This window comes from Hippocampus comes, unplaced genomic scaffold (assembly GCF_001891065.2).
Source record: "Hippocampus comes isolate QL1 unplaced genomic scaffold, H_comes_QL1_v1.1 scaffold85, whole genome shotgun sequence".
NCBI classification, from domain to species: Eukaryota; Metazoa; Chordata; class Actinopteri; order Syngnathiformes; family Syngnathidae; genus Hippocampus; species Hippocampus comes.
Window position 1 is genome coordinate 4,127,900 of NW_017805540.1, and position 14,318 is coordinate 4,142,217.

Genomic DNA, 14,318 nt, shown 5'->3' on the forward strand with positions numbered 1-14,318 from the left:
AGCTGTCGTGTTGGTTCTTTTTAAAACATACACAACTCAAGCAACTACTGTACAGGCACGTCCTTCTCCTTCTCAGTCTCCGTGCCTTCTGCTCGAGAGGCGTTCAATGACCGCCCCGAAAACGTAAATCAACGATGACTTCAATGACACTCAGAAAAGCAAACATGTAATGCGCCAAACAGAATATCAAGAGAGGAAATCACAAAATAAATTCTATGGGTGGGATTGTGAACACACAACAGAGGAACAAACTACACAAACAACTCCGAGGCAGTCCAGTCTCCTACAAAAGGAAAGATGACGGAAGTATAACAGAGCACGAAAGCACACATTCTAGCCGTATGTAATCAACTCTTCTCATGCGTAGCGAGGCTACTCCCCCCCGCAAACGAGCATTTGCTCCGAAGCAAATTTTTAAATGCCCCATCCCCGCCCACCCCAAAGTACCGTATTACAGTTACGAATATTTAAAACAAAAAATGCCTGCAGAGTTCATAATGGTTTTACGATGCTGACAGCTTTACCCCGTGACAATCCAGTATTTCCTATGGGAAAAAATGTAAATCGGCAAAAGCAACAGCGCGTGGACAGTAAACCAGCCGAATTGTGATAAGCACCATTAATTCTGCTATCTTGGAGTCATAATTGCACGAGTGTATCCGCACGGTCATTATTAGAATTAGTTCCAGTTACTAAAAGTGTCCGACATCAAAGCCCGGCAGCGTTGGCGCGCTGATGGCCATTATGCGGCTGGGCTGACAATCGTTTGCCGCGCACAGAGTTACCTTAGCACCCCGTCACACGCACACACTGACAGCACTGTCAAATTAAAAAGAGCCAGATCAAAGCCGGATTGAGTCTTGTTTTGACTGAGGAAGGTTAAAATGGGAAAAGGACGACACATGTTGTCATTGTTGTCAGAGAATAGGCATTCATTAGCCGTAATCTTGTGTTTTTATTCCAAAACGTGACTTCATAGGAAACTGCTGGGGTTTTCTCCCCCTGCTTCACTTAAAGCTGACTGTGTTCAAGAATCCCCCCTCTATGATTATTTTTTCCTCTTACCTTACAAAGCTGCCTAGGCTTTAACAATGTTTGGAAATGAACACTTAGTTTCCTGCAGCGAAGTATGTACGTGTGTTTGTGTGTGTCTGTGTGTGCGAGATTGTGTTTACGTGTGAGCGAAAGCTAAGCGAGAAATATCAGAGCGCCGCTTTTTGGGTCTCCCTCCCAACGTCTGTTTGCTCTGTGCTCCCCGCAGGCGTCGCCTCCTTCCTGTGCATGGTGGCAGGGAGCTGGTGCTCCAAGGGCCCGGACCTCAGCAACTGCACTTCCCACTGGGTGACTCAAGTGGCACAAAAGGTAAGAGAAAAAAAAAAAAATAATAATTCCAGTCGCTCAAGACAACTGAAAAATAAATAACATGTTTCATCACGAAAAAATCAAACAAACAGGGAGCAAAGTATCATGAAAACCCAATTTTTTTTTTTTTTTACTTCCGTCAACTGTGGTTGATTAAAACAAAGCAACACCAACTTGCTGTCATTTATTACAACTAGTAGCAATAATCACCCTGCTAAACAAACTTAAATCTGCCCAGTTTTATTACGACAAAGTAACAACAACCGGTTCTACTTTCTTAAACTGAATGCTGAACCAAAAGACAACTTTTCTTTTCGACCCACTAAGGCCACGACACTTGTTTGTGCTTCGCTAAAGTGAGCCAAAACAAAACAAATACAATGTAATCGGGATGCCGTGTTTTTCATTGTAAGTGATCCCGTGTCTGCGCCACCTCGTGTTCCTCTTTCTATCGGTGTTAAAGTTTAAAAGAGACTCCTATTTCTATTAGGTGACTTTGATACTTGGGATCCAACACTCAAAATAGCAAATTTGACCCTTTGAGGCCACCGTACTTGCAAACATCTGAGGACAATAATTTAGCGATCTCGCTAGCTACAAACGAGCGCGGCTGTCTGGAGTCAAAGCGACAGTTGTTTGGCGGGGACAATCAAAGCCTGACAGGTTATTTCTTCAGTGATTTGTTCCGCTTTGATTTTCGACAAAACAATGCACAAAGCGCCACGCTTTTAATGGAAGCCACGATGGGAAAAACGCCTCCCAAATGTAGCGAGTTCATACAGAGTTCCTGGGTGCTGTCAGGAATCATTTCGGCAAACGCATCAAATGGGAAGCACGCACCCATCCCAGACTATGTCGGATTTAAGGAAAGTTGGAAGGTGGGGAGGGGCTGGGGGGTGTAGCGCGTCATAAAAAATCAATTCGTATCCTAAAAGCATTTCTGACTCCAGCTTCTTTTTATGTTGCTGAGAGTTTAGCAGAAGCAAATAAATCACGAACTGATGACAACTTCAAAGCTCACTTGGAGCAACAACACACACTTTTAATTGCCTGGAAATTTGGTTTATTCCACTGTTGTAATAGGCCACACCTGACTACAGTATTGTTACCTTGCTTTAACAAACCAGGGACATTTTTTGTTACTTTGTTGAATAAACCGCGGCCTGTCGATATGACTTTGTTGAAATAAATTGATACGTTCAAAGAAGTAACCGTCAGCCCTGGTTTATTAACTCATTCACTCCCAAAGACGTTTTTAAGCATCTTTTCAGACTTGGTTCAGAATTGACTGGTATTGAATGTGTTAAAACAAATGGTAAAACATTTGACCTTGTTGTGATAAACCAGATAATATACAGTGCCGTGAAATAGTATTTGCCCCCTTCTTGAATTCTCTGTTCTATGCATATTTGTCACACACAAAGTTCATTAAACCAATTTTAATATCACAAGGACAACCCACGGAATGACTAAATGCAGTTTCTAAATGCCAATTTAATTTATTAAGGCACAAAAAATCCAAACCTTACTGATCCTCTACGAAAAAGTAATTGCTGCCTGAACAGAACAGGTTGTGCCACCCTTGGCAGCAAGAACTGAGATCAAGCGTTAGTGTAAATTGGTGATAATTCCTTCACGTCACTGCGGAGGAAGTTTGGCCCACTCTTCTTCACAGAATACCTTCAACTACGCCATATTGGAGGAGTTTGTAGCATGAACTGCCCGTTTAAGGTCACACCATCGCATTTCAATTGGATTCAAATCCGAACTTTAACTTGGCCATTCCAAAACCTTAATTTTGTTTTTTTTAGCCATTCAGAGGTGGACTTTTTGTTGTGTTTTGGATCGTTGTCCTGCAGCATGATCCAAGAGCGCTTGCGTTTGAGGGCGCAAACTCATTGTCGGATGTTCTGCTCGATTTCAATATTTTTTTCTAATTTCTTCTTGAATTTCTTCAGAAAGTGTCATAATGCAATTTTTTTTTCTTGCGATCTTGATGCCTACTTCAATTTGTCTGACACATTCTATTTTTGTGATTTCTTGATTCAACAAATGTGGTGCGAGGGTATTGCCTGTGAAATTTAAGTCACCTTTCCCAAATTTGTGGTTACTCATCGTGACTTAGTGGTTTAAAAACAATTACTTTTTCACCTAGGGACAGGTAGTTTTGGATTCTTTTTGTGCCTTAATAAATGTAATTGGTATTTAGAAACTGCATTTTGTATTTCCTTGGGTTGCCTCTGTGTGATATAAAAATCGGCTTGATGAACTGAAACCTTTGTATGTGATAAATATGCAAAGAACACAGAAATCAGGAAGGATTTCACAGCACTGTGACAGGCCCGATTGGAATTGTTGGTCGTGAACAACGGGGTAGGATTCATCTATGCTCTGCTGTTTTTTTCAATATTGAAAAAAAAATACATATTTAAAAACATATGTATATCCCTGCTGTTTATTCAATATATATTTTGGGAGGTGGGGGGGTAATAAAAGACACCACTAATTGGTGGCCATTATAATTGCAATATGGAAAATGCAGTGTTTTATTTTTCTTATTTTTTTTCATATCCACTGTACTTTTTGAGAACGAGTAAATTGGCAAACTGCAGATGGTGGAGACCTTCATTTGTGTTGGTACACAAGCATGCAGCACAAACACAATGTGGCAACTCAGGCGAGCGCCCCCCCACTAATAGCATTAAATTCTGGCCCCCGCCGCCGATCCTCTGCCATCCTGTGCGCTGGCACGTCCAGATCCGAAGCGGCGAGAACGCAGCCAACCTGGCCAACGAGCTGGCATTCAACACGCGGGGCCCCGTGTTCGCCGGCGATGTCAGTTCTTCTGTTCGCCTCATGGAGCAGCTGGTGGACATCCTGGACGCTCAACTGCAGGAGCTCAGGCCCAGCGAGAAGGACTCTGCAGGACGCAGCTTCAACAAGGTACTGTGACGCGTTATCCTCTTTATGGCCCATTGTGACCATCTCATCTTAGCCCAGCAGGGCTAAACGGCAGGACGCCGGGCGATAAATCCGAATACAAGGCGGCGCGTGTGCCCTTGTTTTACATACATACAAGCACACACTTGAAGAATAAAAGCGTAGGCTGTGGGAGGCATATCAAGGGATGCTGAGACCTCTGCTGACCCAAATTCATGGCAAATATGTCTTTACAAGGCATTAGAACCGTGCTTGGTTGTTAAAAGTTACCCAGGCGGTGTGATTCCTTGCTGTCCTTTGTACCACAAGGGACCATATCTCGTGGACGAACTTTAGGCAAAGGGGACGCCAAAGGGCTCCCCATTAAAACCATGTGATTGATTACATCGTATACATGGCTTTGTTTGGTTGCTTAAAACTGATGCAAAATGCAAACGCATATTTGGTTGCATGAAACACAATGAGCCGTTCCAACTCTGAATTCTCCCAGCCTTTTATAATACAAGGGACCATATTAGATAATGGACTCAAAATGGATGCCGAACATCTCATTCAGGAATTGGAACATTTTCTTTGGGCCTTTATGTGACAGGGAATCATATTTGGTTGCTTAAGATTGAACCCAAATGGACACTCAAAAGTCTTTCTAGGAGACACAAGAACTGTGTGATGTCTTTTATAGTGCGTGGAACCATATTTGGTTGCCTAAATTTGACCCAAAATGGACACCAAACACCATGTGTTTTCTCCCAGCCCTTTGTACTGCAAGGAAACCTATTTGGTGACATCGAAAAGACCCAATATGGACGCCAATGGGCTCAGTGTTAGGCCAGACCCGAAACAGACATCACACTAAAATTCAGTGAAGCCGCATTTCAACATAGAGCAAGGAAACCACATTTAGTTCCACGAAAGTGACTTAAAATGGACAGCTACGCCATTGAAACCGTGTGATTTCTCCCAGCCTTACTTAATAATAGTAATAACTTGGATCGTATAGTCCAAGGATCCTTTTTTTGATTTCTTGAAATTGACCCAAAATAGAATCCTGTTGCTCTGCTGCAGTGGGAATGCTCAATCCACAGGGGAATTCAACAACACCTCTATTTCTAAAAAAAAGAAAAAAATCCACTTAAAGAGTGATGCCGAGCTGCCGATGAGCGAGGAGCGGCGCGCTCCATCAAGCGCCCGCGAAACTCCTCCACCTCCGCCACATGGCGAGATGATTGACGCTTGTGAAGAAGCGCATTGCTATTCAGACGGCACTCAATCTGTCAACAAAATGTTTTGCACCCAGCGACGCCCGTTTGTTTGCCGGATTACAGCGAGTGGGCGTCCTCGATTGGTGAGATGCGTAGGCACTTCGTAGTGCAAGCAACCATATTTGGTAAATGGAAATGTGGTTATTATTAACCCCTTTTGGGGACAGCGGTCACGACAGTGGACAGCTTATCATGTTATCAGATTCCAAGTTATCATAATTGGTGCATGAAAGGTTAAAATACTATATCAAGCTCTGTGTTCCAAATTGTGATGCAAATGATGTTTTTCTCTGGTCTCTGCAAAGGGCACTCGGCATCAACTGTTACATGTCAACAACTTTTTTTTTTTTGTTAAAGTGCACTGTTCCAAATCATTATGCACAGCACTGTTTCAATATATTTAATTGATTTTAAAGAAGGGTAAATAATCAATTGTTGCATTTGCAGCATCGGGAGGTGGTATTTGTTGAAAACGATCAAAAACTTCTGAATGGATCAAATTACATTATTACATCGGACTTCTTTTTTGGTAGCACCTTTGGGAATGCGGCGTCTATAACCGCTCTCATTTTATTGCTAAGATAGTTGCTAAACATCTGCTTTTAAGGCATTAGAACCATATTTAGTTGCACCCAAAATGGCCCCCAAAAGCCCGCACTCCAAGGCATTACATGTAATTTCTTCCAGCCGAACAACAGCAAGAAAATGCTTTATTTCAATATAATGAATGAAAGTTGGCTGTCCGTTGCCGCTGATAAATTATGAAGAATAATCCAATGAATAATGTAAAGATTCCAGCAAGGTTTCTGTTTTTCAAATAATAACTAAAATATATTAGCATACTCTCAATCCGGCATAGTAAATTAGCTAACCTTTGCTACTATTTGTTTCTTTGTCAGTTTTACCATTGAGTCCTCCACAAAACCAACTGCTATTTAAAAAATGATCTATATTTTGAATGCACATTTACAAGAGAGTTGTTAATGAGCAACCCATACCTGTATCTCACTGAAATGTTGTCTCTTAAAAAGACATCATTCATCGCTTGACATTTATAAAAGGGGAAGTCGTTTATAAAAACCTTGCAGGTAACTCATGCACTGTGCCGTCAACAATTGGAGGTACGCAGTCAAATGTCTTGTCATAGTCCTCCATCATCCTTTTTTTTTTTAATAGTCAAATTTTTGTTGCATTTTCATTTGACCTTGTGTATTACTTTGATTGAGGTTTATTGAGTGACTTGCTTACGTAAGATACCCTTGAATCTGAATGTTCTTGTCAGATACTTATAACCATGATATTTTGTCTATATCCTACTTAAGCACCACATTTCTGCCCTTTAAAACCCACAATTCATCTGCATATTCATGGGCACTGACACCGGGGACACAATACATAATTCCTGCATTTTGTTCCTCTTAATAATTTCTCAGTTTGCTGATATTGCAGAACTAATAGTGTAACCGTGTACTTTTCAACTTTCATCTCAAAAAGAACATTTTTGTTCTAATCTTACCATGTTTCTGCGTCCAGCTGGATGTGATTTTAACTCCGTTGGGTAAAAGCGGGGGAGTCATTCAAGCTCCAAGAGAGCCACAAAGGAGTTTGTAGTGTATTATTCTCTCCGTAGGAAGAAGGCACAAACGATCACATGGCACATTGTTTGTCATCCTCTGGCTAGCGTATGCTAAAGCCTCCCAAACGAGAAGCGTCCTGCATCCAAACCTCAGCGCCCCCCCCACCCCTCCCCCTTTTCTCACATCCTGGTGTAAAGAGGCGTCACATCGTTTTGAAATGATCCTTCAAAAAGGCTTTCTTTTTCCTCCACTCTTCTCATTAGCACTTGTAATTTATGGTAAGTGGCCTCAATTGGCACTTCCTGTTTCTCACTACTGTCTTTCTTTTGTTTGCGTGTGCGTGTGCGTGTGTGTGTGTGTGTGTGTGTGTGTGTGTGTGTGTGTGTGTGTGTGTGTGTGGTGGGGGGGGGCAAGCTTCAAAAGCGTGAGAAGACATGCAGGGCATACATGAAGGTACAACCAGAGAGTCCTTACATGATGTTTTTATTGTCTTTTTTTTTAACACCATGATCCCTTACACTTACGCTTATCAGCATGCATCCAACGTGTCTACTGTGTAATGTCCTTGATGATTTTACCCTCTGTGTGCTTGGCTGCCCCCCCGTGAACTCTTTCCATCTGCGAATGTCAATAGTGTTCCATCTTTGTCCTCCTCTGTGCTATCATAACATCTTTCTCTCATTTCTCCTCTCATGCACGTGCACACACAGACACACACACCCACCCACACACACACACACCCACACACACACATGCTAATACTTTCTCACAGCGTCTTCTTCTCGACTTGCTATACGTCGTGTGAATAATTGCCTTCCCACGGTCATAATTGCACCTCCCTGTCAGCCAGAAGTGTGATCAAAGTGGCATTGTGCTTCACTTTTCACTTGCTTACATTATACAATTCATCTCATCTCCCATGCCCCCACCCCGCCTCCCCATCGCGTCAAATCAAATGAAAAATTGTCCTCTTGTTGCAATGGCGTTTTATCTCTGTGATTCATTTCTGAGTCCATGAACATGTTTCCCTTTTTTAAAAACAAAAACAATTCAAATTCATCCACCTGAGTTTTTGTTCTTCCTTGGGGACGTTCACGGGGCTGAACAAAGCTGCGCATCTACTGGGGGTGTTATTTTACATGTATTCAAAATTTTCACACATGCCTTGCCCTTGATCCACAGATCCCTACTCGACTCAAGTCAACTTCATTTACGGCACACATGGGTACAAAATGCTGGACGTTAAGTAAAAATCAGACATAGAAACGCATAGCCAGTTAACACGATAAATTAATTAAAACATTAAACACCATAAAACATTAAAACATTGCTGAGTCGAAAAGCCAAAGAATTCAAAAAGTGTTTAGAGATGAGTTTCAAATTCGAGGGGGCTTGCCTAACCTTCAAAGTACGGTAATGTCATTCCAAACCAGCTCTCAATTCCCTCTCTGACTCCGATTAGTCCTCGCTACGTCTGGGCCACTGGCCCGAGGCGACGGGCAGTTAACGTAGAGGTAGAGGACCTCAGAGAGGTAAAATTAAGGTGAGAATGTTTCAAGACTGAAAGACAACTAAAAGAATCTTCAGATGAACTCTAAAATGTGCAGGGAGCCAGTGAAGGGAGGCCAAGAAATGAAGTTACAGTATGTGCTCCCTCCGAGCTTCCGTCGCATTTTGTATAAACTGGAGAGAGGCTTGAGGGCGGGCCTGCTAACTCCAAAATAAAGCGCATTACAGCCATCCAGCTGAGATATAAAACAATATCCTCCGTAAACAAGACAGTGTAGCTCAGCCTCTGGCTAGCAGACGTTGGAGCTAGCAATATGCTTTTGGCGGTACATCAAACTTGTTGAGTTTTTTGACGCAAATGTGAGAGTCACTGTCAACTCTTGTATTGCTCGGAAACAAAAATACCAGTTATTGGAAAGGAATTTTTGATTCGTCTATGATGTGTTCCTTTGAAAAAGCAGTTTGAAAATCTTCAGTTTTCTCTTGAGGGTAGGGTTGGTGGGGTGAAGGGGGGGAAGGGGCATGACTACAAGGGGCACACTGTAAATCCATCTGGTTGTCTCTTACCCTGTAATCGACCCCGACTCCCCGAGACACATGCACGCAAGTACACACAGTTAGCTCCCAAGCCTGGATATCCGGAGTAAGTTTAGTATTCATCATTAGCGAAGACTTTTGCAAAAGCTGCCTCCTCCTTATTCCGGCAAAACGGATGCCACCAGACGGATGCGACTGTCTGTGGTCATTTAAGTGTTTTGGATAATCACAGCAGTGACTAATTGGCATTACGAGCAGTGGCTGGTTGTGGTTAATTAGCATTATTGTAAGGCGCACGCTGGCACTAATAGCACCTGGGGTTAAATAGGCACTCCTGCCCTCCACGTTGGAATTTGCTGAAAGTGGCCGTAAAGGAGGACTAAAAACTATGTTTTATGCTTGACTCTTAATTAATATGATGGCTCCTTTGCTAGTTAGCCACCTTGCACAATAGAAATGCATAATGACAAGACATAATCCACAAAGAAGTCCAAGGCATGCTAGGTCGCAATATGTGCCCTATAAACCAGCAGTCCCCAACCTTTTATGCCCCAATTTATTTTTTTTCAGGGACCGGCCTTTAAGGTGTGACGGATAAATACAACAAAATAATATGATATGACTTGCATGAAAACTTATTATTCTAATTTTCTAAACATAATAATAAACAGGGCAGCCCGGTGGTCCAGTGGTTAGTGCGTCGTTCTCACAGTGCAGAGGTACCCGCTTCAATTCCAGCTCTGGCCTCCCTGTGTGGAGTTTGCATGTTCTCCTCGGGCCTGTGTGGGTTTTTTCCGGGTACTCCGGTTTCCTCCCACATTCCAAAAACATGCATGGCAGGCTGATTGAACTCAAAAAAAAAAATGTCCCTAGGTTTGAATGTGAGTGCGGATGGTTGTTCGTCTCTGCGTGCACGGCGATTTGCTGGCAACCGGTTCAGGGTGACCCCACCTACTGCCTGAAGACAGCTGGGATAGGCACCAGCACCCCCCGTGACCCTTGTGTGGATAAAGCGGATCGAAAAATGAATGAATAATAATAAACACGAATCATGACACAAGGAACATCCTATCTGGCCACAACACTCTCTGGTACTCTCTGGTCGCTATGGTAATGTTTAAACATGGCTTAAAAATAAGATACACCGCAAATAAAAAAAAGTGCATGAAAAATACGACTCACCATCACTGCATATTATGCAGACTGGGCTTGGTGCGTGGGAATCTCCCATTGAGATAAATCTGTATTTTAAGTAGGCCTCCTGATACTGTCTATTAAATGTAGCCTTCTTTTTCTTGTAAGTCGTAGGCTCCTCTTCTGTCTCCTGCCAAGGCCTTTTCCCCTTCCCGAAGAAACTTTCCAAAGATGTTTCTTTTTTACTCATTTTGTTAGCTCCTGGGTTTCATTTTAGCAGTAACTTATCACGTGACCGAGAAGCATACTGTAAACGGATGTCACAGAGAATCCGGTAATTTTTCAAAATAAAACATCATTCAGATTCTGAAATAAATAAAACGGAAGTAATGTAAGTTATTTATTCTTTCTGAGTGGCCAGGTACCGGTTGAGGACCACTGCTATAAATGATCCGGTCACTCATTTTGATAACTATTTATGATGACTCACATTTTGCCCAATAAACTGAATGGCTAGAAATAATCCACACAGTCAATTAAAAAAAAAATAGTCCACCTGCAACGCACTGTGCATGTCATATCTTCATTTTGATTGCTTCTCTTGATAGTTAATAAACAGCTTGTATAAATAATCCACAAAAAAAAGTGCGCACAGTGCCCCATTGCAGTGTGTGTGTATAAACAACATCTCTCGTCTTGCCAGTTATTCATGTTAACCGGCACCTTGCCGAACAGAAAGGACCTCAAATAATCCGCAGCGTCAAACAATAGTCTGCAGCACCCTCAGCACACATAAAATGTTTTACGAACGTATGATCACTCCTCTGACAAATTATCACCGGCGACCTGCTACCTTGCACAACAGAAATCAACAGAATGCGCAGCAATAATCCACAATTTTAAAAAACGTTCAAGGTTTGCTCCGGTGAGTCTCTTATAAATTACAGAATCGCTCTTCTCACCAGTTGTTCCTGATAAACTGCCACAGTGCGCAATAGAAATGAACACAACAACTAGAAATAATCCACAGTTTAAAAAAAATAAAAAGTCAACAATGGGCTCTGTTATCATATATACGTCATATAAACTCTGTAAGTGATTTTATCGCCCGTTATTCATGCTAACCACTATCTTGTACAATAGAAATAAACAATATGAAAACAAGAGAGATTGGGAAACAGAGAAGGAGTCCTGAACTAGAGCTGCCAGGGTCAGCAATGTTTTATCAACATATGATACATGCGTGGAATGTTTCGCTTCCTTGCAGCTTATCACAAAGCAGGAAATGAAAGGATTGACATTGAAAACAAGGCGATTCCTTTCCACCGTTTTGCCTCAGACTGCCACTTTGGACACGGATTTGATGATAATGCCCGTCCTTCCTTGGGGGAGGGGAAGAGCTTTCAAGGTCATGACGGGCACAAGAATATTGTTCACAGGGATCGTTTGGACTAGTTTAGAAAAACATTCAGGGGGTTTGCGTTCTCCCTCCAGCATTTTGTCATTATTATTATTCACTAAAGTAAAAGAGAGAGAGAAAAAGACGCTTTTTTTTTTTGGTTGTTCTCCTTCAGCAGGATGTTGATCGGTTGAGTTCCCCTCCCCTGAACCTCATCACAACTCGGGTCATAATTTTGTCGATGTATCAGCTGTTGTCACTGTCGGCCATGCATGCCCTTTTTATCGTTGACCCACTCCGTCCCTCCATCTCCCCCTCCCCCAGTTTTGTTATTAAATGTCCGTGGCTGACATTTCCCGCGTCTCCATGGTGACAGGCTATCGTGGACACTGTGAACAATCTCCTGAAGCCCGAGGCTCTGAAATCGTGGCGAGATATGAATTCCACCGAGCAGACGCACGTCGCCACTATGATGCTGGACACTCTGGAGGAAGGGGCCTTCGTCTTCGCTGAGAACCTCATCGAGCCTTCCATCGTCAAAGTGCCCGCCGAGAACATCGGTAAGTGGCGCACCAATCACCGAGCGCGCCCGTCACTGACAACGCTCTGCCTATTGCTTCTCTTGTCGGCTGGCCCGGCGCCATGTTTAAATGAAAGGAAATGTCTCCGCCGCTTGAAGGCAAGCATAAAACCCGACGGGTGCATTTCGATTTTTTTTTTGTTTTTGTTCCAAGGTGATAGACCTGATGGCTTTTCAATCAGGAAAGTCACCTCACTGAGCGCCGTGCATCTGGATGAATTGGGAACTGACTCTCAGGACTCGAAACAAAGACGCTATTTGAAGGACATTGTTCCACTCGCACAGCCCTCGCTTCCCTCGCCTGCTCCTATAACTGCCGGTGACCTGAGACGATCGCTGGCCTTGTCCCAACCCGAGCTCTCATTAATACTCTTTTTAATGAGCTGTGGGCAGTTCTTAGGGTTCTCTGAAGTAATGAAGAACCTCAATAGACAAAAACTGAATTTCAGAGTCCCAGGTCCATTTTTCTCAAGCTTGAAAGGGGGACGTATAATAGAAAATGTGCTTTTTGAATTACTCTCGGTGTCCCCCCCCAAGATAAAAATACAGGAGAGCCTTGTTGTCCTCCGCTATTGTTGTCTGGTACCAACCGGCTTGTTTTTTCGCCGTTGAGAATTTTAAGAGGAAGCCCGAGCACCCGTGTTTGCACCCTTCCGTTTGGACACCACATTGAAAATGTGCAGTCCCAAAACGTCCCATTCACTCTCAGTTCACTGTGTCCTCTTCTTTGGCATATATCGCCAGCAGCCATCCTTCCACGCAGCGCTTGTCCTTATTTAGGTCGCAGGTGTGCTGCAGCCTATCCCAGCTGACTTTGGCGGAGAGGCGGGATACACCCTGCCCCGGTCGACAGTTCAAAAAATGTTACTCATTGACTTCAGAACTTAGGGGCTGGGTCGGCCGGTGAACAGCGAAAACGTGCTTATGCAAAACATTCAGTATATGTTTTCCACGAAACATGGTGGGGAACCTGGGTGAGATCCCGGGAATAAAATGGGGAGAAAAAAATGTGAATCCGCGGGTGTCGAAGCACAAGTATGCGGGGTTGACTGCACCGAAACTCCTCGACTTTAGCACATTCTTCGTTTTTCTTTGATTATAATGTCGTTAAGATCGAGAAAAGCTGAAGTTGAAATCATGATTACATTTTGATGAATGGCCCAGCGCGACAATCAACAATTCACACAAGGGCTGAATAATTTAAAAAAAAAAAATTAATTGCCATTTTCCCCCAATGATATTGTGACTGCAATTTAATATGCAATTATTTATTTTAACATTTGCAACATTTTTTTTCAAGGCCTTTTTTTTTTAACAAACACAAGCAATAAATGAATCTGCATTACAAAAAACTGACATTGCAACAAGCAAGTGAGTGGTCAACATAAGTCAGTAAGTCATAGGTCAAATTTGAACAATAATGCAAACAAATCGGTGGCATTATCACTTCAGCGTTTCACGTTTGATGAAACAACTCGTCCGCTGTACTGTTGTTGGCAGTATTGTCAAGATATTTACTTAAGTAGATGATGCAGCAATCGAGTCACGTTACTTTTCCCAAGTGCCAGCCTGTGAGCTGAAGAGAGCAAATCGTATCCGACGTCCTTTCACAGGGTGAAAAGAAGCGAGTACGGCTGCTCGTATCCAATTAGCAGGTGTCCCAAACAACACCTCCGGGCAAGCGTCAGTAACACTGGAGACTGGGTCGAAGTGCAGAGTTTGAAGTTCAAAAAAAATAAAATCAAAAAAAGAAATAAAATCAGGACAGACAGCGAAGGCCAGGTAGGCCAATCCCTCATCTTTGTCTGTCAGGGGCCATCATCGACGGAAAGCCGGGCCATTTTCTGGTGCGAGTGTCCTCCTGACCCCGTCGGTAATTTCGCACATCAAAGGTAGCGCCACCCGGCAGCTGGCGCAAGAGCGGCGATGGGGAAGGAGGGGCAGCGCGCTCGAATTCGGAGGATTTTCAGAGATTTGCTCAGCGTTATCCAAAAGCCACGGGGGGGGGGGGGGGGGGG

General features: G+C 43.1%; 1 protein-coding gene across 10 annotated transcripts in view; it reads left to right on the forward strand.

Annotated features, from left to right (window-relative positions):
• Positions 1–14,318, forward strand: part of adgrl2b.1 (adhesion G protein-coupled receptor L2b, tandem duplicate 1) — a 158,904-nt gene that overhangs the window by 107,596 nt on the left and 36,990 nt on the right. For 7 of the 10 annotated variants that reach the window (XM_019879094.1, XM_019879095.1, XM_019879096.1 and 4 more), the window contains 4 exons: positions 1,262–1,362; positions 4,120–4,305; positions 7,556–7,594; positions 12,097–12,280. In XM_019879094.1, the coding sequence (XP_019734653.1) occupies positions 1,262–1,362; positions 4,120–4,305; positions 7,556–7,594; positions 12,097–12,280 (510 nt within the window). The remainder of the gene's footprint in view (positions 1–1,261; positions 1,363–4,119; positions 4,306–7,555; positions 7,595–12,096; positions 12,281–14,318) is intronic. The other 3 variants (XM_019879091.1, XM_019879093.1, XM_019879097.1) reach the window with 1 other exon arrangement.